Source organism: Erpetoichthys calabaricus, chromosome 1, assembly GCF_900747795.2.
Source record: "Erpetoichthys calabaricus chromosome 1, fErpCal1.3, whole genome shotgun sequence".
In the NCBI taxonomy this organism is placed as follows: Eukaryota; Metazoa; Chordata; class Cladistia; order Polypteriformes; family Polypteridae; genus Erpetoichthys; species Erpetoichthys calabaricus.
Genome location: NC_041394.2, coordinates 171,809,785 through 171,829,593, shown reverse-complemented (window position 1 = coordinate 171,829,593; position 19,809 = coordinate 171,809,785). Strand labels below are relative to the sequence as shown.

General features: G+C 40.0%; 1 protein-coding gene and 1 long non-coding RNA gene across 2 annotated transcripts in view; one reads left to right on the top strand and one right to left on the bottom strand.

The window, feature by feature from the left end:
• Positions 1-19,809, bottom strand: part of LOC127529207 (uncharacterized) — a 232,028-nt gene that overhangs the window by 50,398 nt on the left and 161,821 nt on the right. The window lies entirely within an intron of this gene.
• Positions 1-19,809, top strand: part of ewsr1a (EWS RNA-binding protein 1a) — a 210,266-nt gene that overhangs the window by 40,876 nt on the left and 149,581 nt on the right. The window contains exon 2 of the mRNA XM_051932005.1: positions 7,288-7,324. Coding sequence (XP_051787965.1) covers positions 7,288-7,324 — 37 coding nt within the window. The remainder of the gene's footprint in view (positions 1-7,287; positions 7,325-19,809) is intronic.

The window sequence follows — 19,809 nt, the reverse complement described above, 5'->3', positions numbered from 1 at the left end:
ATCTTGCGCACGTGTCACATTAATTTCTGAGAACATGCTCAGAGGATGCATCAAATGAACACTGGGAACATGTGGCAGCCATGATGTGTGTGCATATGCATTCTGAATATGAAGTATAAATCGGCCCTTAGTCTTCAAAATAGAATATTTTTACCTCTAGTTATGCAGTTGATAAGTGTTGCAATTTTTCTTTATATTTAAAAAATTATAAGATTAGCATTTTTGAAATGTGCCTTTTAAATTCTTTCTTTAGCAAAGCTGTAAAATTTACATAATCATTCTAAACTATGTTCATCTTCTCTCTGTATAGTTATGTCACACGTCTACAGTATATGTGTGCAATAATTCTTCCTGACCTTTTTTGCAGAAGTGTTTCCAGGTTTCTAAGAGAGTTCATCTCACCAAAGAGGACACCCGCTCGTGCCTGTTTCACCAAGGGAGTGGTTTGCAATTGCTGCCAGTGGGACGTCAATGAATTTTTATATATATATATATATATATATATATATATATATATATAAAAAATCCTTATGAGGGAGACGAGACGTGATCTTCTTGGAAGACACTTTGATGTCCCGCGAGAGAATGCAGTGAGACAAAAAGACCGCTGTTGTACAGGCTTTTAAATGATTGACGCACAGCGTGACAAGCAGAAACATGCAGCTTGCCAGCAGCAGCAGCAAGCCAACAGGTGATCTGACCACATCTCCTTAGCATGTGTTCAGCCCCACCCTTCACAACGTGAGTAGCGTTATACAGTATGTCCAGTGAGAAAGAGATTTAACCACGCCCTGGGCTGGAAATAAAGGACAAAAAGTAGATAACAAAGTAGAACGTCTTAAAGAATTAAAAAAATGTTGGCGCGGTACACATGCACAGCAGGTTAGAAATAATAGAAGTACGAAAATTCAAAAGTCACAATAAAAGGATAGGAAAGATCGCATTTAGCGCAAACAAAATGAAATTATTACTCTGTGAAATAATGGAACAGTGAAAAGAGATCGAATATATTGCTCGGATTTAAACTTTAAGTCGGAGACTTGTAGATCATCGTCTTCGTGTTGCCAGCGAGAATTAAGATTCCAAAAACGCTGGTGCGGTATGAAGTCCCGTGAGACGGAGACTTTTAACATGGGATTTTTTTAAGTCACGCCCTACTTACAACTATTTTGAAACAAGACCACGATCATCTAACCTCAGTCGTGTGAATGCTTTTGTCAGACACACTTCCTGCGCTCTTATAAATTTTATCAGGACAATAATTTTATATGTTCTAGATGACACGTCAATGACAATGACAAATAAAGTTGATTTATTTATTAGAGAGAAAAAAACGATACTTGGTCACAGGCAGTTATATATTGCGTTGTCACGATGCAAGTCCAAAGTCTGAATCAAAATTCAATACAAGCTTGAAGAAAAGTTAATTCCAAATACTGCTTTTACTAAAGTTTTAAAGTAAAAGTGAAAATGATGCATATGTAACAATTCCCATGAAGATAACAATCTGTTTAAATTGTATATCCGGTACACCAATCCCAGGGGTGGGCGAGCAAAGTGGGGGGGAAAAAAAATAAAAGGGAGGGGCGGGGGGGCAAAACTTGGTCGTGTGACCGGTGTTTCTCAGAATTTATGGTGTAATGAAGGTGGCGCAAACTAATTGCATTAAGAATTAGCCATGTGGAGCAATTTCCTTCTTTGTTAGCTGTATTCCATTTCTGCCTGCACAAACTTTCATCTTTGCCTTGGGTCAGGGCAATTTTTCACTTTGAAAATGTGGACATTTGGCTAGCGCTGTGTGCTTTTATTGTCTGATTGTGTAAGTGTGAGAAGCTACACCTCCAAGAAATGCTCATTCAATGAGTGGAAGTTTTCTCGTCTAGTTTGTGCACAGTTGAGAAGCATAGGGTAGATTTTAATAATCAAATTTATCAGTTTTTGTTGATTAGTTGTTGTTGCCGTACTTTTTATTTAAGAACATTTCAAAAACATGCTTATCAGAAATGATTTAGAAATGGAATTGTGCCTCCCTTTGAAGTGGTCATGCCTGAAAAAGATATTGTTCAAGTACCACAGTGGTCTGTAGTCTCAGATTTTTACTGTGTGGAGTGATGAGTTTACTAATATGCTCTGTCTGATTGAAATTGTTCACATCAAATCTTTGTCTACATCACTATTCAAAAAGCATTGGCTCTTTTGAACTGTGTAAAATCATTGATTTACTAACTTGGGCATGTGGTAGACCACATGACGGTATCTGTAGGAATCGGCAGAAAAAGATGCAGGTGCTACAGTGGAGTCTGCTGTGAAGCAGTGGTTCCACAGGCAATCAAGATGACTTCAAACCAAATGGTATGTTAAAGGACAAGCTAAAGCTGCTGCAGTTTCTGATCGTGATTAAAAGAAAGGTGATGATAATGAACTTATCCAAAGAACATTCCAAAGGACATTAACTAGGCTGCTGAAGTACTAGTTACCTCTTTGCACTGTTTCCTTTCTTCTACATAGAATTTTACCAAATCTTCCCATACAGTGGAACCTCGGTTCACGACCATAATTTGTTCCAAAACTCTGGTCGTGAACTGAAGTAATTTCCTTCATGGGATTGTATGTAAATACAATTAATCCGTTCCAGACCATACAAACTGTATGTAAATATATATTTTAAGTTTTTAAGCACAAATATAGTTAAACCATAGAATGCACCGCGTAATAGTAAACTAAATGTAAACACATTGAATAACACTGAGAAAACCTTGAAAAACAGAGAAAACTAACACTGCAATAGTTCGCACTATAGCGCTACCAACCGCTGGCTAAAAACTTTTTTTTTTTTTTATGAGTTTTAAGCACAGGGAAAAAATGAACATTTGAAAAAATCCATAATTTAATAAACTACCAAGAAAAGTAACATTGCAACAATGCGCGCTACGAACCGATCGCTGTAAACAGAAGTGAAAACAAAAACAAACCCAGTGCATTCTTTAACTGCCTTCTATACCTTATGCGTCCAGCTCTCTCTCACGCTGCCTGTGTGTGTGTGTGTGTCTGTCTCTCTCTCTCTCGCGCTACCTGTGTGTGTGTGTGTGTGTCGCGCTCTCTCTCTCTTGCTCGCTGCACAGGAAATGCACAGGGAGAGACTGAACACGTACAAACCGAAAGGGAAACTGGCTTGTTTGTATACTGAGTGTGTGGTCGTGAACAGATGTAAAAGTTTGGTGAACTTTTTGGTCGTAAACCAATTTGTACGTGTTCCGAGACGTTCGTGAACCGAGGTTTCACTGTATTGAAATGTTTCATTCCAACTAAATTTACATGGTGATTTTTATTTTGATTTGATCAATATTTATTTGATGCTTCTATTTTGATTTTTTTTTTTTTTTTTTTTTAATAAGAAACCAAATTGAATCTGTCTAATACTCAATTTATATTTGTTATGCTAGTAATGAGACTAAAAAAATAGTAATCCACTATTTTGCTAAGATAATGTATTTTGTGTACTTAATACAGTATCTCTATTTTGTTATTAAAATTTCATGAAATTTCAGTTGGTCAGAGTAACTGACCCATAATTAAATTTTCTGTCCTGCACAGGTTTATTAGGAGTGAATGAGAAACCATTCATGTGAACTCTGAACAACTGACTTAGAAAAACAGACCAGTACATTTCAGTAGGAAATGACAATGGCAAGAGGTGGCCTAATGCAAGAGTAAACAAAATGATTATCATAATTTCTTTTTCCATATCTTGTACATTGGAATACTTGTTTAGTTCCATTTACTTCTTAAAGTAACAATTTAATAAAGGGGGGAAAAAAGCACAGAAAAATGACACGCTGTTCAGATTACTCCAACACAAAGCAAACATTTTGGGAAGAAAAACTGTTTCTATTTACCGTAATTTGGTTTGAATCCATTATAGAGACGATGGTTATTTTTGTTTGGAATTTTTTTTTTTTTTTTTTGTGACACAATGTTGTTTGTTTATTTTTTTTATTTTTGTGTCAAATCTTTTTGACCCTATAATGCCATACCATATTCTATGGTGATAGCACTGGTCAAGAGCTTTTCTGTATTTTAACAATAAAAAAATCAAGTGTCTGCAGCTGCCTTGGCATCCATCCATCCATTATCCAACCCACTATATCCTAACTACAGGGTCACGGGGGTCTGCTGGAGCCAATCCCAGCCAACACAGGGCGCAAGGCTGGAAACAAAACCTGGGCAGGGTGCCTGCCCACAGCAGGGCACGCATGCGCACACACACACTAGGGACAATTTAGAATTGCCACCTGAGCATCGGATCAGGTGTGAATTTATACTGGTGCTGTTAGATCAGAAGGGGGGGGCGTGAGGGAGAGTGAACGTGACTGAGAGAATAAAACTGAAAAAAAGATAACTTTTAGAAATGCCACACATTTACAGCTGATCTGACGCTGTTCATTTTCAAATAATATCGCATTAGTGCGACGATGTTTACTGATTAGCACTATTCAGGTCATAAAGTGATTTCTTCAAAATGTCACATATATATGTCTTTCTTTTTTGCCCGGTGCTGTGTTGACATTGTGCACCAGAAGATGTGAGCTTATTCAGTGCGAGCAGGAGCCAGCAGGTAGCCGGTTGCTGTGTGCTATAATATGCTTGACTTGGTGGTGAGCAACGCACATGTACTGTAGAAGGCATGCACGGAGGCCACTGAGAAAAAGCGTGTTCATGGCTCACCTTGCAGAGGAACTTCGTCGTCGCTTCTTACAAGAAAAGGTGATTGATAAAGCAAAAGAGGATGCAACATCGACAGGCTTCTGTGCCAAGACAACCGCTTCCCCCAGGAAAGCAAACTGTCAGTGGGTGTCAGGCACCCCTTCAATGTGATAGGAACCACAGCATAGAGAGAAGTGTGTACATTGCAACAGGTACACATGTCGTAAACGCAGAAAGGACAGTCCTTGGGTTTGTGAGTACTGTTAACATTTGAATCTGATGATTGCATATAGCGCGGAACTGACCTCTCTGTACTGTTCTTTCCTCTGCATGTTCTGGAGTACAAAAGAAACACACCCATGCACCCAAAAATGGACACTGGCAAATTTGAAAAAGAAAACACATGGTCACTGATTACAGGCGCAAGAAGACGTGTGAATGAATATGAATAATGTTGCATCAGTGCCACAATGTTTTCCGAAATGTACTATACAGGTCATAAAATGAGTTATTCTAAATATCGTATATACCTGTGTCTGTTTTTTTTTGTCAGTGCGGCTTTGACATCATGGACCATAAGGTGCATACTAATTCAGCATGAGCAGGAACACTCAATAAAACTGAATAAAAAAAAATTCAAGTGACTGTGAGATACGAAGAAGGCAGATTCACCAGCGTTTGTGTGTCAGCTTTTATCCGTCCAGATCAGAGAATTTCCAGTTCCATTGTCTCAAAACACCACTCACATCTACAGTTATTCCCAGTTTCAGATAAAAAGTAACCGTGTCAGATCTGGGGCGGGGGGTGTGTGTAGTATCGCGATTGTGACTGAGAGAATAAAAGTGGGGAAAAAAATGCTATCTTTTACAAGTACTATAAATTTACAGCGGCTGTTACAGACACAAATCAAATGTGTGTTTTTATTATATAATATTAACAATAAGAGCAGCTCACTACTCAAATGGTAAATTTGCCGGGAGCTGGTTTTGAACTCAACGACCTCTGGATTATAAGTCATCAGTTCAAACCACAGCACCACGGAAGCTGTTGTATTGTACTTACACCTTTTGTGAGAGTGTTTGATATTTGGCCATCAGCCTTCACACATTATACAGTTCATGTCTACATTTTGTTATTACTAAAACATGAAAAATGTTTGTTTTAACAATGTGTTTACATAGATTGTTGTAAACACAAAACACACATCAAATTATTTACCCTTACATTTCTGGGTAGCTCACTCCCAGATAATCAATCAAGGCAGGAACTGGGAGAACTTCTTGCCCGTTCTGAGGCGGCGGGGGGGGGATGGTATATAGCAGGCTGCTTGCTGCTTATCGACACATTTAGAAGACAAAAGACACTGACGGAGAGGTGCGAAGGGATTTAAGGTAAGACGGAATTATGAGTTTTTCCAGTTTGTTCTGGTAATTCTAGTGTTAAATATATGCAAAAAATCAGTGTCCTCTGCAATAGACAAAGAAAATGAATCCAGGATGACAACCATAATATGATTTTCCCAGTTATCTTCCATTCAGTGTCTGTGTGTGTTTGCCCATTTTAACCTTTTCTTTTTATTTGCTAGTTTCATATATGGCCATTTCTTTTAAACTCTGTCTCTTGGGCCAGCGTGTGAGTCATCTCGTCACTGTTGCATACAGCACTGGTATTTGTCATGTACTGTAGTTAAGCAAGAAGCCATCTGAGGACCTGTAAGGTGTTTGTTTCTCAAAATACAGTTGCTGATGTCCTTATACTCTTTTGCTGTTGTCAATCATAGAATTCCCCCTTCTTTTTCTATCTTGGTGATATCCCTCTTCTCTCAAGGCAGTAATGGACACCTTTTATAGTAAATTTTCAGTTCCTTGGCAGTTTGTCACATGGAATAACCTTCATTCAGCAGAAAAACTGATTTACATGTTTCGTGAGAAAACTGTTTTATTTTGGCCTTTTTTGAACCCAGAAGTGAATTTTTGGAATGCTAGTATCTTGCAATGCAGGTGAACAGAATAACAGGTTTCAGTGGCAATAATGCAATTGCAAAGGTTTCTCTAATAACAAATTAGTCATTTACAGTACTTTAAATGCTGAAGTTAAGGGAGTTGACTATTAGGACATTAAATAAATGTCTATTGAAAATGGGTCTTTGCAGTCATAAGTGATTTAATAAATTAAAAATTCAGTTGTTTTAAAAAGTAATAGCCATTCATAATGCTATTATGTCTCTGTGGTATTTTTAAACCAAATTAATAGTATCTTGGTAAACAAAGGGTATGAATTTCTGTCAAAAACATAAAAATTCTTGGGTGTGTCTGTAGTACTAGGGTGTTCCAAATTTTTGACTGATAGTCCTAACCTAAAATCAATCAATTAATCTCTTTCACACTTGTGAGTTATCCCAGAAATTTACAGATAAATTTCAGGAAGAGTGCATGTGTAAAGAAAGCAGAGTCTGTGCTGCATGTTCTGTCCATATAGCATATTGTACTCCGTTAACTAAACCTAATGCTTATTCTTGTTTGTTTTTAAGCCTTTTTTTGTATGTCCATTTTTTGTGTTTCATCATCTGCATGTTTATTGCAGGTTACACCTCCTACAACCAGTCTGGAACCGAGCAAGGGTAAGTAATATGTTTCTGTTTTAGAGGAAATGTAACCATTAACACTAGAATTACCAGAGCCTATGAAAAAAACCCGTAGATCCGGCCCACCTTAAATTGCTTCTTAAATCAGTTCACACCTCTGCTCCAGCATCCTTTGTCCTCTAAATGTGCTGATAAAAGACAAGCTGCCAGCAGCCGGCTATTCCATCCCCCAACCGACTTAGAACGTGCACGAACTTTTCCCAGCTCATGCCTTGATTGATTATCTGGGAGTGAAGTGGAGTTTTGGAGTGGAAATAATAGATCGTTATATGGAACACACACATTTCATGTGTGTTCCGTTTCTACAGTAATCTGTGTAAACACATTGTTAAAACAGAAACTTTTTCATATTTTAGTAATAAATGTTACAAAATGTAGTAGGCATGTACTATAGAATGTGTAAAGCCTGAGTTCCAAAGATCAAATAAACACTTTCACAAAAGCTTCAAGAATAATACAACAGTTTCCGTGGCGTAGCGCGCTAAGATTTGCTTCTTAGAGCGCAGCAACTTTGCCGTGCCTCACAGACCTGAGTTCGATTCCCCGCTGGGGATAAAGTATTGCTTTTTTTTTTTTTTTTCTTTTTAACCACAAACAGAAATAAAATTTATAAATTGGTATGCACTATCAGTTAATGAGATCGTTATATTTTCATGTGGGATGCTCCTTTTAAAATATTTTTTTTAACAATTGAGACTGCAATTAACATGAACAACTGTACTTATAACTTATTTTTAAGATCCATAACACACAGACAGACAGAGCACTGCGTAATAGAGAGACAGACGGGCAGAGATATATAAATAAACAGGGAAGCCACATGTACTGAAAGAAAAAAAAGATCAACATGTGCGTTGTTCCTGCTGCACTAAATAAGTTCACGCGCTCTAACATCACCCTTCCCCCCCAATCTGACTCTCTAAGTAACAGCACAAGTACAGACGCAAATCAAGTGTAATCAAGAGTCTGGGTTCGATCCCCACTCACTCCTATATTTGCCGTTTTCAGTAGTAAGCTGCTCTTTTTGTTAATATTATACAGTACACACATGCACTTCGTTTGCGTTTACACAGATTCCTGTAGAAACGGAACACACATGAAATGCGTGTGTTCCAAATAACGATCTATTATTTCCACTCCAAAACTCCACTTCACTCCCAGATAATCAATCAAGGCATGAGCTGGGAAAAGTTCGTGCACGTTCTAAGTCGGTTGGTGGATGGAATAGCCGGCTGCTGGCAGCTTGTCTTTTATCAGCACATTTAGAGGACAAAGGATGCTGGCAGAGAGGTGTGAACGGATTTAAGAAGCGATTTAAGGTGGACCAGATCTATGAGTTTTTTCGTAGTCTCTGGTAATTCTAGTGTTAATCAAAGTAATTATGTTAGTTACAGTAAATTACAGTTATCTGATTGTAGAGAAAAGCCAAGCAAAATGACATTTTGCTTGGCTTTTTTCTACATTCATAATGGCTAACACGGTACAACACCCTAGTACTACAGTTATCTGATTGAAGTCAAATCTTTCTCTCATGTGTCAGTTTTTTTTTTTTTTTTTTTTTTTTTTTTTTTTTAAATTGTGTGTTTTTTCTATCTTGTTTTGTCCAGTTGGTGCTTCTTTTCTAATTTGGTGGCTTCATAAATCAAGTCTTGTTACATATATTTTCTTATCACTGTACTAGCTATGTTACCCAATGGATTTAAATCTATTCAAAGTAGACCTCATAATTGATGTTTGCAGTGCACCATTTGTTAGAATTAATTTTGTAACACATGTAGTAATAAAATGCTTTACTACAAATGTTTGCGAATGTGTCATATTTTGGAGTGACAGAGACATAGCAAGCAGATGGACACACACACAATCTTTTGTTAAGATGGGGAAAAAAATGACTGGATAATGCTCCTGCTTCTTTGCTATATATTTAATTTTGTGCCCGTACTTGGTCACATGAGAGTTTTGGAAAGCAGTAAATTGAGTAAGGTAGAGTTTCCTTTTCCCAGAAGCAGATTGTTGCATTTCCTTTGGCAATTGTGCTTGTAATTTATTACCATGAGTTATAATTCCTCCTGCATATCTTAAGTCTGCCCTGGAGTCTTCTCTTAGTCATCTGTGTCTGATGCACCACCAGAAAGCAGCCATCTCAGGTTCCTCTACTATGTTGTATTTGATTTTCACAATACCTAACATCCAAATCTTGTGTGGCTTTAGCCATACTGTGAAGTGTCATCTCTATGTTGCTAATTATGGAATTGCCAATTACTAATAAAACACTTGTTTTAATTTTCAGTATTTAAAGGAAAGCAAGCTTCAACTTAACATCTTTGGGTTAAAAATTAACTCTGAGGCAGCATTTTTTTTTGTATTTTTGTCATAGGCCGAATATATATTTTTTTTTTCCCCCCAGAAAAAATGTAAAAAATGTCAGTCTTTTTTACTTAAATTGTAGAAAACACTCAAACTACTAAAGGTAGTCTTTATATGGTAATTTAGAAGTATATGATACTGTGTTGTGTGGTCCATGGCTCTGCAGTGATTTTAAATAAATGGTGCCCCATATAGGTACAGGCTCCAAGCAGGTGCGAGGGTGCTGAAGTGCTTTTGACTCCACTGTTAGTGGAGGGACTGGCTGGCTGTGTCACATACACATGCAGCAGCAGGTGGGTCAGTCAGGTGCCTCAATGATACCGCTGAGGGTGCGGCTCCCTGCACCTGCACCCAATTAGGCAGCAGATTTAAAAAGACCCTGCACAAGTCAGCGGTTGGAGTCAAAAACAAGAATAGATCGGAAGTTGACGGGGGGTAAAAAAGAGAAGGCAGGAGGTGAAAGGAGCCGGTGTGTGTGAGTGAGCAATCGACCGAGCTCAGGAGTGAGAGCAGAGGCAGGCAGCTGTGTGGAGAGCCCCTTAAGTGAGTGTGTGGCCAATGCCCAGGGGCTGTGGCAGAGGATCGCTCCAGCTGGGTGATTTAGGGAGCTGCAGTGTCCAGGTGGTGCAGGCAGCTCACCGCAGAAGTCCGTGTGAGAGCCTAGGTCTGGAGTGGGAGCCTTGCAGCAGCCATGGAACGGCCAGGGCCCGCACCCGTAGAAGGTTGGCTGTGTTTGTCAGCAGGGTGACTACTCTGCTGCGAAGCCCCATATGGGGTAAGCAGAGGAGATGTCAGTATTGAAGGGACGCTCCAGGGGTTTGCATTTTAGAGACCGTTTTCTGCCTATGTTTTTAACATTGTTTTTAATGGCTTTTCTATTTATGGATTTTAACCTCCACTTTCATTTTTATAGATTATTTATTGAACTTAGCACTGCACAATTTTTGAACACTCATTTGATTAGTTTATTTTAATAAAAGCACTAGAGAACTTTCACACCATCCCCTTGCCTTGAGTGTAGTGTCTTCATTTGCTGGCTCATCCTGGTCATGAGTATCAACTGTGTCTGGTTCAGCGTGGGGCTGATCCACACTGTTCCAGACACCCTTTAAAGCAACCAACTGCATGTATTGCTAATTCACACTGTTTGTAGTAGGTTTATATGGTCATTATTATCATGTATATAGAGTATATTGAAACTTTTAGTTGTATGTGCTGATCAACATGCAACCCCTCACATGCCTAGTCATTGACATTGTTTTCCTGCAGCATTATTTTTTTCTAACAGCTGAAAATCATCATCTGGCAGTGCAGAATCAGAGTAATCAGAAATATGGAAAACATGTTTTTGCCAATACTGGCTGAGTATCACTAATCTGAAACTTTTGACATGATGTCACAAGAAAAGTCTACACAGGACCTCACTTGCCCAAGTACGACTCTGACCATGTTCCCTCTAAAAATATTTTTTTTGACTGTATGTGAATAATGTATGAGCTAGTACTTTTTGTTTGATTGATTACTTCAGCCCCCTTTTGAATTTTAAATGTCACACCAATGGCAAGTGGGGGACATTGGAGCTGTGGGTCTAAGGTGGTCACGGGAGAAGAAAGGTGGTCACGTGGCTGACGTGCTTTGCAAACGCTAGAGGCTCTTGAGAGTTTTTGGTCTGTTCTGTGGTTTGTGATTTAAATAAAAAAATTACATTTTGCTCTTTAAAAACTTGGATTTTGGTTGCCGATACGGAACCGTGTGGGAATTTTTAAAGCTTTTTTCCCCTTTAGAAGGGTTTTTTTTTTGCTTTTGCTCTTGTGAGGGCGAAAAAAATTAAGTAGCTGGCTGTTTGGAGGTGCGCTTGAAAAAGTTACTTGTACCTGTTCTTGTTATCTGTATTTGATTTAGCATTGAGGAGGTAGGGTAGAAAGAAGCAGTAACTGATATCGGCATTTGTAGCAAATAACCACATCGTCATAACAGCGATTCCTTAGTTTAAAGGAAAAGAGGCCGTAGCTGACTTCAGAGCAGTAAAAGGGGAAGGCTCAGCGATGCGCAGGTAAGCGGCCATCGTTAAGACCCCGATCAGGCACAAGGGGCTGTAGGAGCAAATTAGGTAGTAAAGTTTTATTTATTTGTTTATTTTAGATTAATCAGTTCTGAGCGGTCCAGAGGTTGAGCAGTTAAGTGGGCGACAGCATAAGGGTTCATTAATACGGGGGAATACAAACAGTGCGAGTAGAGCGCTTATAAGTAAGAGGAGTGCAAAGTTCGGAGAAGAGACAGAGAAAAGTAAAGTTAACCTCATAGACAAATAGTAGGCAGCTGAGTGGGAGAACAGTACAGGAGCTTAAGGGGACAGAAGGTGTAAAATATCTGTAGCAGATCTTAGTGTTACCATTTAACTTGAGGAGCAGCCGAAAGAAGAAATTTAATTAACTTTTTTTTTTTAAGGCAGTTTACTACAGTGATCCCTTGCTATATCGCGCTTCATCTTTCGCGGCTTCACTCCATCGCGGATTTTAAATCTAAGCATATGTGAATATATATCGCAGATTTTTCACTGCTTCGCGGATGTCTGCGGTCTACAGTACGTGTGCTTTCTCAGTTGATTTGCCCATTTGAATTCAAACAAGGGACGCATTTGAATTCAAACAAGGGACGCTATTGGCGGATGGCTGAGAAGCTACCCAATCAGAGCACGCGGTTAAGCTCCTGGGTGCTGTGCTAACTCTCGAGCGTCTCACGACCATTCTACGAATGGCAAAAGATCTCCAGACATCAGTTGAAGAATGGGACCCGCAAATGATTCGTTGTTTGCAATTTAAAAATGCTCTTGACGGCGCCACGGAAGTGTATAGGAACCTCTTTACACAAATGAAAAAGCAGCGCCAGCAACTGCCCATCACGATGTTCATTACACTCAAAACACTGCCTAGTACGCCTTCAGTGGAAGAAGACGACGGCGGTGCTACACAGTCGCCTGAAGAGGCTCCTTTAGAACAGCTGTGACAGTGCAGTAAATGTCATCATTATCTGACAAGTTGGTGAGTACCCAAAACTATTTTTCTACGTACTTAGTACATGTATGTATGTTTATTGTAACCGTGTACACATTTTATACAATTTTTTCCTTGCATTGTTGGTATTTATTGCTGGTGGCCTGTCTATCGTAATGGCTGTAACAAATGTGATATCGGAGACGCACTACAGTATCTTAAAAATAACATTTTGGTTTTATGTACAGCATTTACATGTTAGATTTTTCACGTATTTTTATATTACCTACTCAATTACAATATGTTTAAAACTGTATTATGTATTAAATAAAACTCCTCAAATATATACGATACGTATGTTTGTGAGTAGTATATAAACTATGTTTAGATACATAATTTCAATGAATCTTACCTAATAACTAAGAGAATATAAAGGGTTTATGCTGTATAACTGTACGGGGAATATTTATAAACCATGTGGGAGAGTTTATAAGGACTTAAAATATGTAAAACTAACCATATAAACATATGGTTTCTACTTCACGGATTTTCTTATTTCGCGGGTGGCTCTGGAACGCAACCACCGCGATGGAGGAGGGATTACTGTAATCCCAAAATCAAATTTTAATAATGAGGCCAGTGCAATGCAAGTCCTGTTGGATGTTGGACTTTTTAGATGATGGTTTGGAAGAGCCAGTTGTCTATGAGGACTACATCTGCAAGAGATGCCAGCTGATCCAGCACATCGAGCTCAGGGTCGCTGAACTGGAGGAGGAGTTGGCTGACCTGCGTTGTAATAGAGAATTGGCGGACTTGGCCCAGGTATTCTTTAGAGAGATAGTGTGCACCCCCAAGGTGGCGCGTGAGGAGGTTCCAGACCAGACAGGTAGAAATAGGTGGGTCACGGTCACAAGGCGCAAGGTAAAGGGTGCACACTGTCCGGGGGCATCAACCCCAGAATTGGAAGTGTCAAATCGTTATCATGTCCTTGTGGAGCTGGACGGTGTCTCTGATAATTCTGAGGTGGTAGGTAGGGATGAGGAACCCCAATGGGGCACCTCAAAACCAGTTCTCAAAAAGAGAACTGTGATAGTAGTGTAGTGATCAGAAGAGCAGTGATAGTTTAGGACTCGATCATTAGGGGGATTGAAGCGCAGGTGTGCTACAGAGAGACAGAATCTCGCACGGTGTGTTGCCTTCCGGGAGCACAGGTGGGAGACCTCCCTGGAAGAGTGGATAGGCTCTTGGCCAGAGTGGGGGTGGATCCAGTTGTCATTGTCCATGTTGGAACAAATGACATACATACAGTAAGGGTTATCAGTCAGTTCTGCAATCCAAATTCAAGGAGTTAGGTGCCAAGCTGAGGAGCAGCAGTCTTCTCCGAAGTTCTGCCTGTGCCACGCGCCAGTCCAGGTAAGATTGAGGAGATTAGAAGGCTTAATGTGTGGCTCAAATCTTGGTGCAGCGTAGAAGGGTATAGGTTTATGGGGCATTGGGACTCCTTTTGGAACAGATGGGACCTGTTCCGCTGTGATGGGTTACATCTGAACTGGAGGGGAGGCGTATGTGTAGACTAGTCGAGGATTGTTTAAACTAGGGAATGGGGGGGAAGGGAGTTTAGGACAGGCCAGGTTTAGATCTATACATGGAAGAACAAACAGTAGTGTAGAAATAAAAATGCATAGTAATGTAAATTCTAAGCAAACATTTAAATCTAGAAGGAGAAACACATTAAAAATAGCTTGCCTTAATGCTAGAAGTATCAAAAATAAGGTGAGTTGGAGTTAGTTATACTGTATGTAGCAGAGCATAATTATATTATAGCAATAACGGAAACCTGGCTAAATAACAAAGATGAGGATGAGTGTAACATAGAGGGATACACATTTTTTAGGAAGGATAGACAGAACAGAAAAGGAGGAGGGGTTGCTGTTTATGCCAAACAGGATTTAAATGTAAGTTCTCTTCAGTTGGATGATGAGCCCCATCTTAGTGAGGACATGTGGCTTCGCCTGGAAAATATTAGGCAAAGAGGTCATATTTTAGGAGTGTGTTATAGACCACCCAATTCAGACAGTAATTTCAACACACGTCTTTTTAGTAATACCAAAAAGGCAAGTTTACAGGGAGATATTCTAGTCCTGGGGGACTTTAATTATCAAAATATTAACTGGGATAACCTTGCAGATGGAGGAGCACAAGAGCAGGGGTTTTTAGAAGTAATCAGTGACTGTTTTCTAACACAGCATGTTAAAGCACCAACAAGGGGTGAAGCCTGTCTGGATTTAGTATTTTGTAATAATCAGGATAGAATTGAGGGTGTATAGGTGATTGAACCACTAGGGTCAAGTGACCATAATGTAATACAATTCTCAGTATTTTGTAAGAGTACAGATGCAAAGACTAAAATTGTTAAGTTGAACTTTGGTAGGGCTAATTTTGAGCAGATGTGACAATGTCTAAGTAGAATACACTGGGATAAGCTTTTAAGTCTGGAGACAGTTGAGGAGCAGTGGAACAGGTTTAAAAATGTTTTACATGTAATGCAGGACAGATACATACCTACATTTGGAATTAATAGGAAACTAAAAAAAACTCCACGGTGGATTAATAGTTTTAAAAAGTTGCAAAGGAAAAAACTGCTTTATCCATATTACTAAACGAGAATGGTAAACCGGATGGACGCAGGGACATGGGCCGTGGATGCAAAAGACGAAGTGCGCAGGCGCCACACAAAGCCCCCCTCCAAGCACCGGAAAATGAGAAATGATGCGCCACGCCCATAGCAACAGACCCTTGCAACAAAGCGCCACACGAAGGCCATACCACACGAAACAGGACACACACAAAAAAGAGGATTCAGACCCACGACACACAAAGCACCCCTCCACTAACAGAAATAAGAAATGAGGCAACGCGCCCCTAGCACACCAAAAACAAAGGAGTCAGACGCAAGCACCACATAGCACACGAAACGGTACGCACACAAAAATGAGGATTCACACCCACGACACACAAAGCCCCCCTCCACTAACAGAAATAAAAAATGAGGCAACGCGCCCCTCAAAGAAAACGCACGCCAACAAACGACGTCGTACATAGACAACAACAGATCGGACTACAATACATATACAGGCGCGACACCTGATGGGTAATAATACGAAGAAACCCTCCAAGCACCGGAAAATGAGAAATGATGCTCCGCGCCCATAGCAACAGACCCATGCAACAAAGCGCCAGACGAAGCCCATACCACACGAAACAGGACACACACAAAAAAGAGGATTCAGACCCACGACACACAAAGCCCCCCTCCACTAACAGAAATAAAAAATGAGGCAACGTGCCCCTCAAAAAAACGCACGATTACTTATCCATATTACTAACGATAAAGAACAAACAAGTCATGAATTCACGATCACGAGTACAAAACGATACGGCTCGAGTAACGGGACCACAAACACGAACCCGCATGAAAAAAAACAATACACGTCGGCGCCTACAACGCGCTTCTGAAACCGCGGAAGAAAAAATGTCTCGGCTCCAAAAACACATGTCACTCCTTATTCAAAATACCGGTCCCAATCACAGAAACATCGGTATCCACTATGAAAATGAACAGTAACAATGCACGTGACATCCGTCTTGCAAAACTATTAATTATAGATGAATGTACAATGGCATCCAGTCACTTACTCAACACCATTGATAAACTTCTACAAACGTTGATGAATAATAATATTCCCTTTGGAGGAAAGGTACTTTTATTAGGAGGAGATTTTAGACAGTGCTTAACTATTGCTCCACATGCCATGCGCTCAGCTATTGTTCAGTCCACCTTAAAATACGCGGATGATGTCATACATAAACAACAAGAGACCGGACTCCAATACATATATAGGCGCGATACCTGATTGGTAATAATACGAAGAAACGAACAGCCCGCATATTAACAGTGAGTGCGATCCTCCTTATTACTTATCCATATTACTAACGATAAAGAACAAACAAGTCATGAATTCACGATCACGGGTACAGAACGAGACGGCTCGAGTCACGGGACCACAAACACGAACCCGCATCAAAAAAAACAATACACGTCGGCGCCTACAACATGCTTCTAAAACCACGGAAGAAAAAATGTTACGCGGACAATTGGCATTGCTTTCAAAAGACACAGTTGGTACAAAACATGCGATGTCCAGATCCAAAATATAACAATTGGTTATTACAACTGGGAGATGGTACACTCACCAATACAGATGGACTTCACCCAGATATTATTACAATTCCTCAAGCCTTTAACTGCGACGACTTAGTTACGGAGATATTTGGAACAGCAATCTCATTAGACCAAAAACCCCTTTTAACACAACGGACTATATTATGTCCAAATAAATATTAATGTTGATCACATAAATAACCAAGTCATTGCATTACTTCCTGTACAGGCACGGCTTTTTCTAAGCTCTGACAAAGTTGACTCTGATGACAACAATGACCATCTTAATTTCCCCTTACAATATTTGAACACTATTAACCCAGCCGGATTACCACAACACAATCTTAACCTTACAATCGGAACAATAATCATGCTATTAAGAAACCTTAACACTAAACAAGGTTTATGCAATGGTACACGTTTGGTCGTCAACACCATGACACACAATGTTATTGAAGCAAAACTTCTTTCAGGATCACATGCTAACAATACTGTTCGGATTCCTACACTTGACCTTACAAGTTCTAACCTAGAATTACCTTTTACACTTAAACGGCGACAGTTCCCCATTAAACCTGCATTTGCCATGACCATCAACAAATCGCAAGGCCAAACCATGAACAAGGTTGGCATCTACCTCTCTGACCCCGTTTTTGGACATGGACAACTTTCGACGTTCATCTGACGTTAAAGTTAAGGTTATAAATGATCCATGCCAAGAGAAACTCATTCAAGAGCAAGACACCATCTTTACTACTAATGTTGTGTACAAAGAAATTTTCCCATTAATCTTTACACTGTGCCTTGCAATTTATTCTTGGCTTCCTATATGCGTCATCTACACCTTCACACTATGCTATAGCTCATACATACATCACGTTATTTATAATTACCCAACACCAGGGGTTGGCGAGCGAAGCGAGCAGGGGGCGGAGCCCCCTAGTAAGGCATATAAGACTAATGACTGCAAAGTGAATCGTAGAGCGTATGAGAACATGAGGGCAACCATTAAGAAGGATATCAGGGAGGCTAAAAGACAGTTGGAGAGGAATATAGCAGATAAGGCGAAAGACGACCCTAAGAGATTCTTTTAGTATTTTAATAGTAAAAGAACAGTCAAGGAGGAGGTCAATTGCATCAGAAATAGTAAAGGGGAATTAAAAGATACAGACAGTGAAATAACGGATGCCCTAAACTTACATTTTTCTGAGGTGTTTACAACTGAGCAAGTGGATAACTTCCCAGAGGTAACAGGGACTACTAAAGAGGTACTGAGGGATTTGGAAATTGTAGAAGAAGAAGTCTGCTCAGATTAAATAAGCTGAAATCAAACACATCACCAGGACCAGATAATATTTACTCTTGAGTTCTTAAGGAGGCTAGTGAGTACATATATAAACCCTTGACACATATTTTTAGGAAGTCACTGCATACTGGAGAGATTCTGAAGGACTGGAAAATGGCAAATATCATCCCATTATATAAAAAGGGTGACAGGGCAGAGCCAAGCAACTATAGGCCAGTAAGCTTAACATGCATCACAAGAAAATTAATGGAAGGAATTAAGGATAAGAATGAGCAACACCTGGCAAGGTACAGGAGTTATTCTGAACAGACAGCATGGGTTCAGAAGAGGGAGGTTGTGTTTTACCAACATGCTGGAATTCTATAAGGAGGCAACAAAAGGATATGATCAAAGTGGAGCATATGATATTATTTATCTGGACTTTCAGAAAGCATTTGATAAGGTGCCACATGAGAGGCTGGGCATCAAATTAAAAGAAGTGGGAGTTCAGGGTGATGTTTTTAGATGGGTGCAGAGTTGGCTCAGACACAGGAAGCAGAGAGTGATGGTGCGAGGAACCTCATCAGAACTGGCCGATGTTAAGAGTGGTGTTCCACAGGGGTCGGTGCTAGGGCTGCTGCTATTTTTAATATATATAAATGATTTAGATAGATAGATACTTTATTAATCCCAATGGGAAATTCACATTCTTCAGCAGCAGCATACTGATACAATAAATAATATTAAATTAAAGAATGATAATAATGCAGGTGAAAAACAGATAATAACTATGTATAATGTTAAATGTTAACGTTTACCCCCCCGGGTGGAATTAAAGAGTCGCATAGTTTGGGGGACGAACGATCTCCTCAATCTGTCAGTGGAGCAAGACAGTGACAGCAGTCTGTCGCTGAAGCTGCTCTTCTGTCTGGAGATGATACTATTAAGTGGATGCAGTGGATTCTCCATAATTGATCGAAGGGCGCTCAGCAGGCTCCTCTCTGCCACAGATGTTAAACTGTCCAGCTCCATGCCAACAATAGAGCCTGCCTTCCTCACCAGTTTGTCCAGGCGTGAGGCGTCTTTCCTCTTAATGCTGCCTCCCCAGCACACCACTGCGTAGAAGAGGGCACTCGCCACAACTGTCTGATAGAACATCTGCAGCATCTTATTGCAGATGTTGAAGGACGCCAGCCTTCTAAGGAAGTATAACCGGCTTTGTCCTTTCTTGCACAGCGCATCAGTATTGGCAGTCCAGTCTAATTTATCATCCAGCTGCACTCCCAGATATTTATAGGTCTGCACCATCTGCACACAGTCACCTTTGATGATCACTGGGTCTATGAGGGGTCTGGGCCTCCTAAAATCCACCACCAGCTCCTTGGTTTTGCTGGTGTTCAGGTGTAGGTGGTTTGAGTCGCACCATTTAACAAAGTCGTTGATTAGGTCCCTATACTCCTCCTCCAGCCCATTCCTGATGCAGCCCACAATAGCAGTGTCATCAGCGAACTTTTGCACATGGCAGGACTCCGAGTTGTATTGGAAGTCCGATGTATATAGGCTGAACAGGACCGGAGAAAGTACAGTCCCCTGT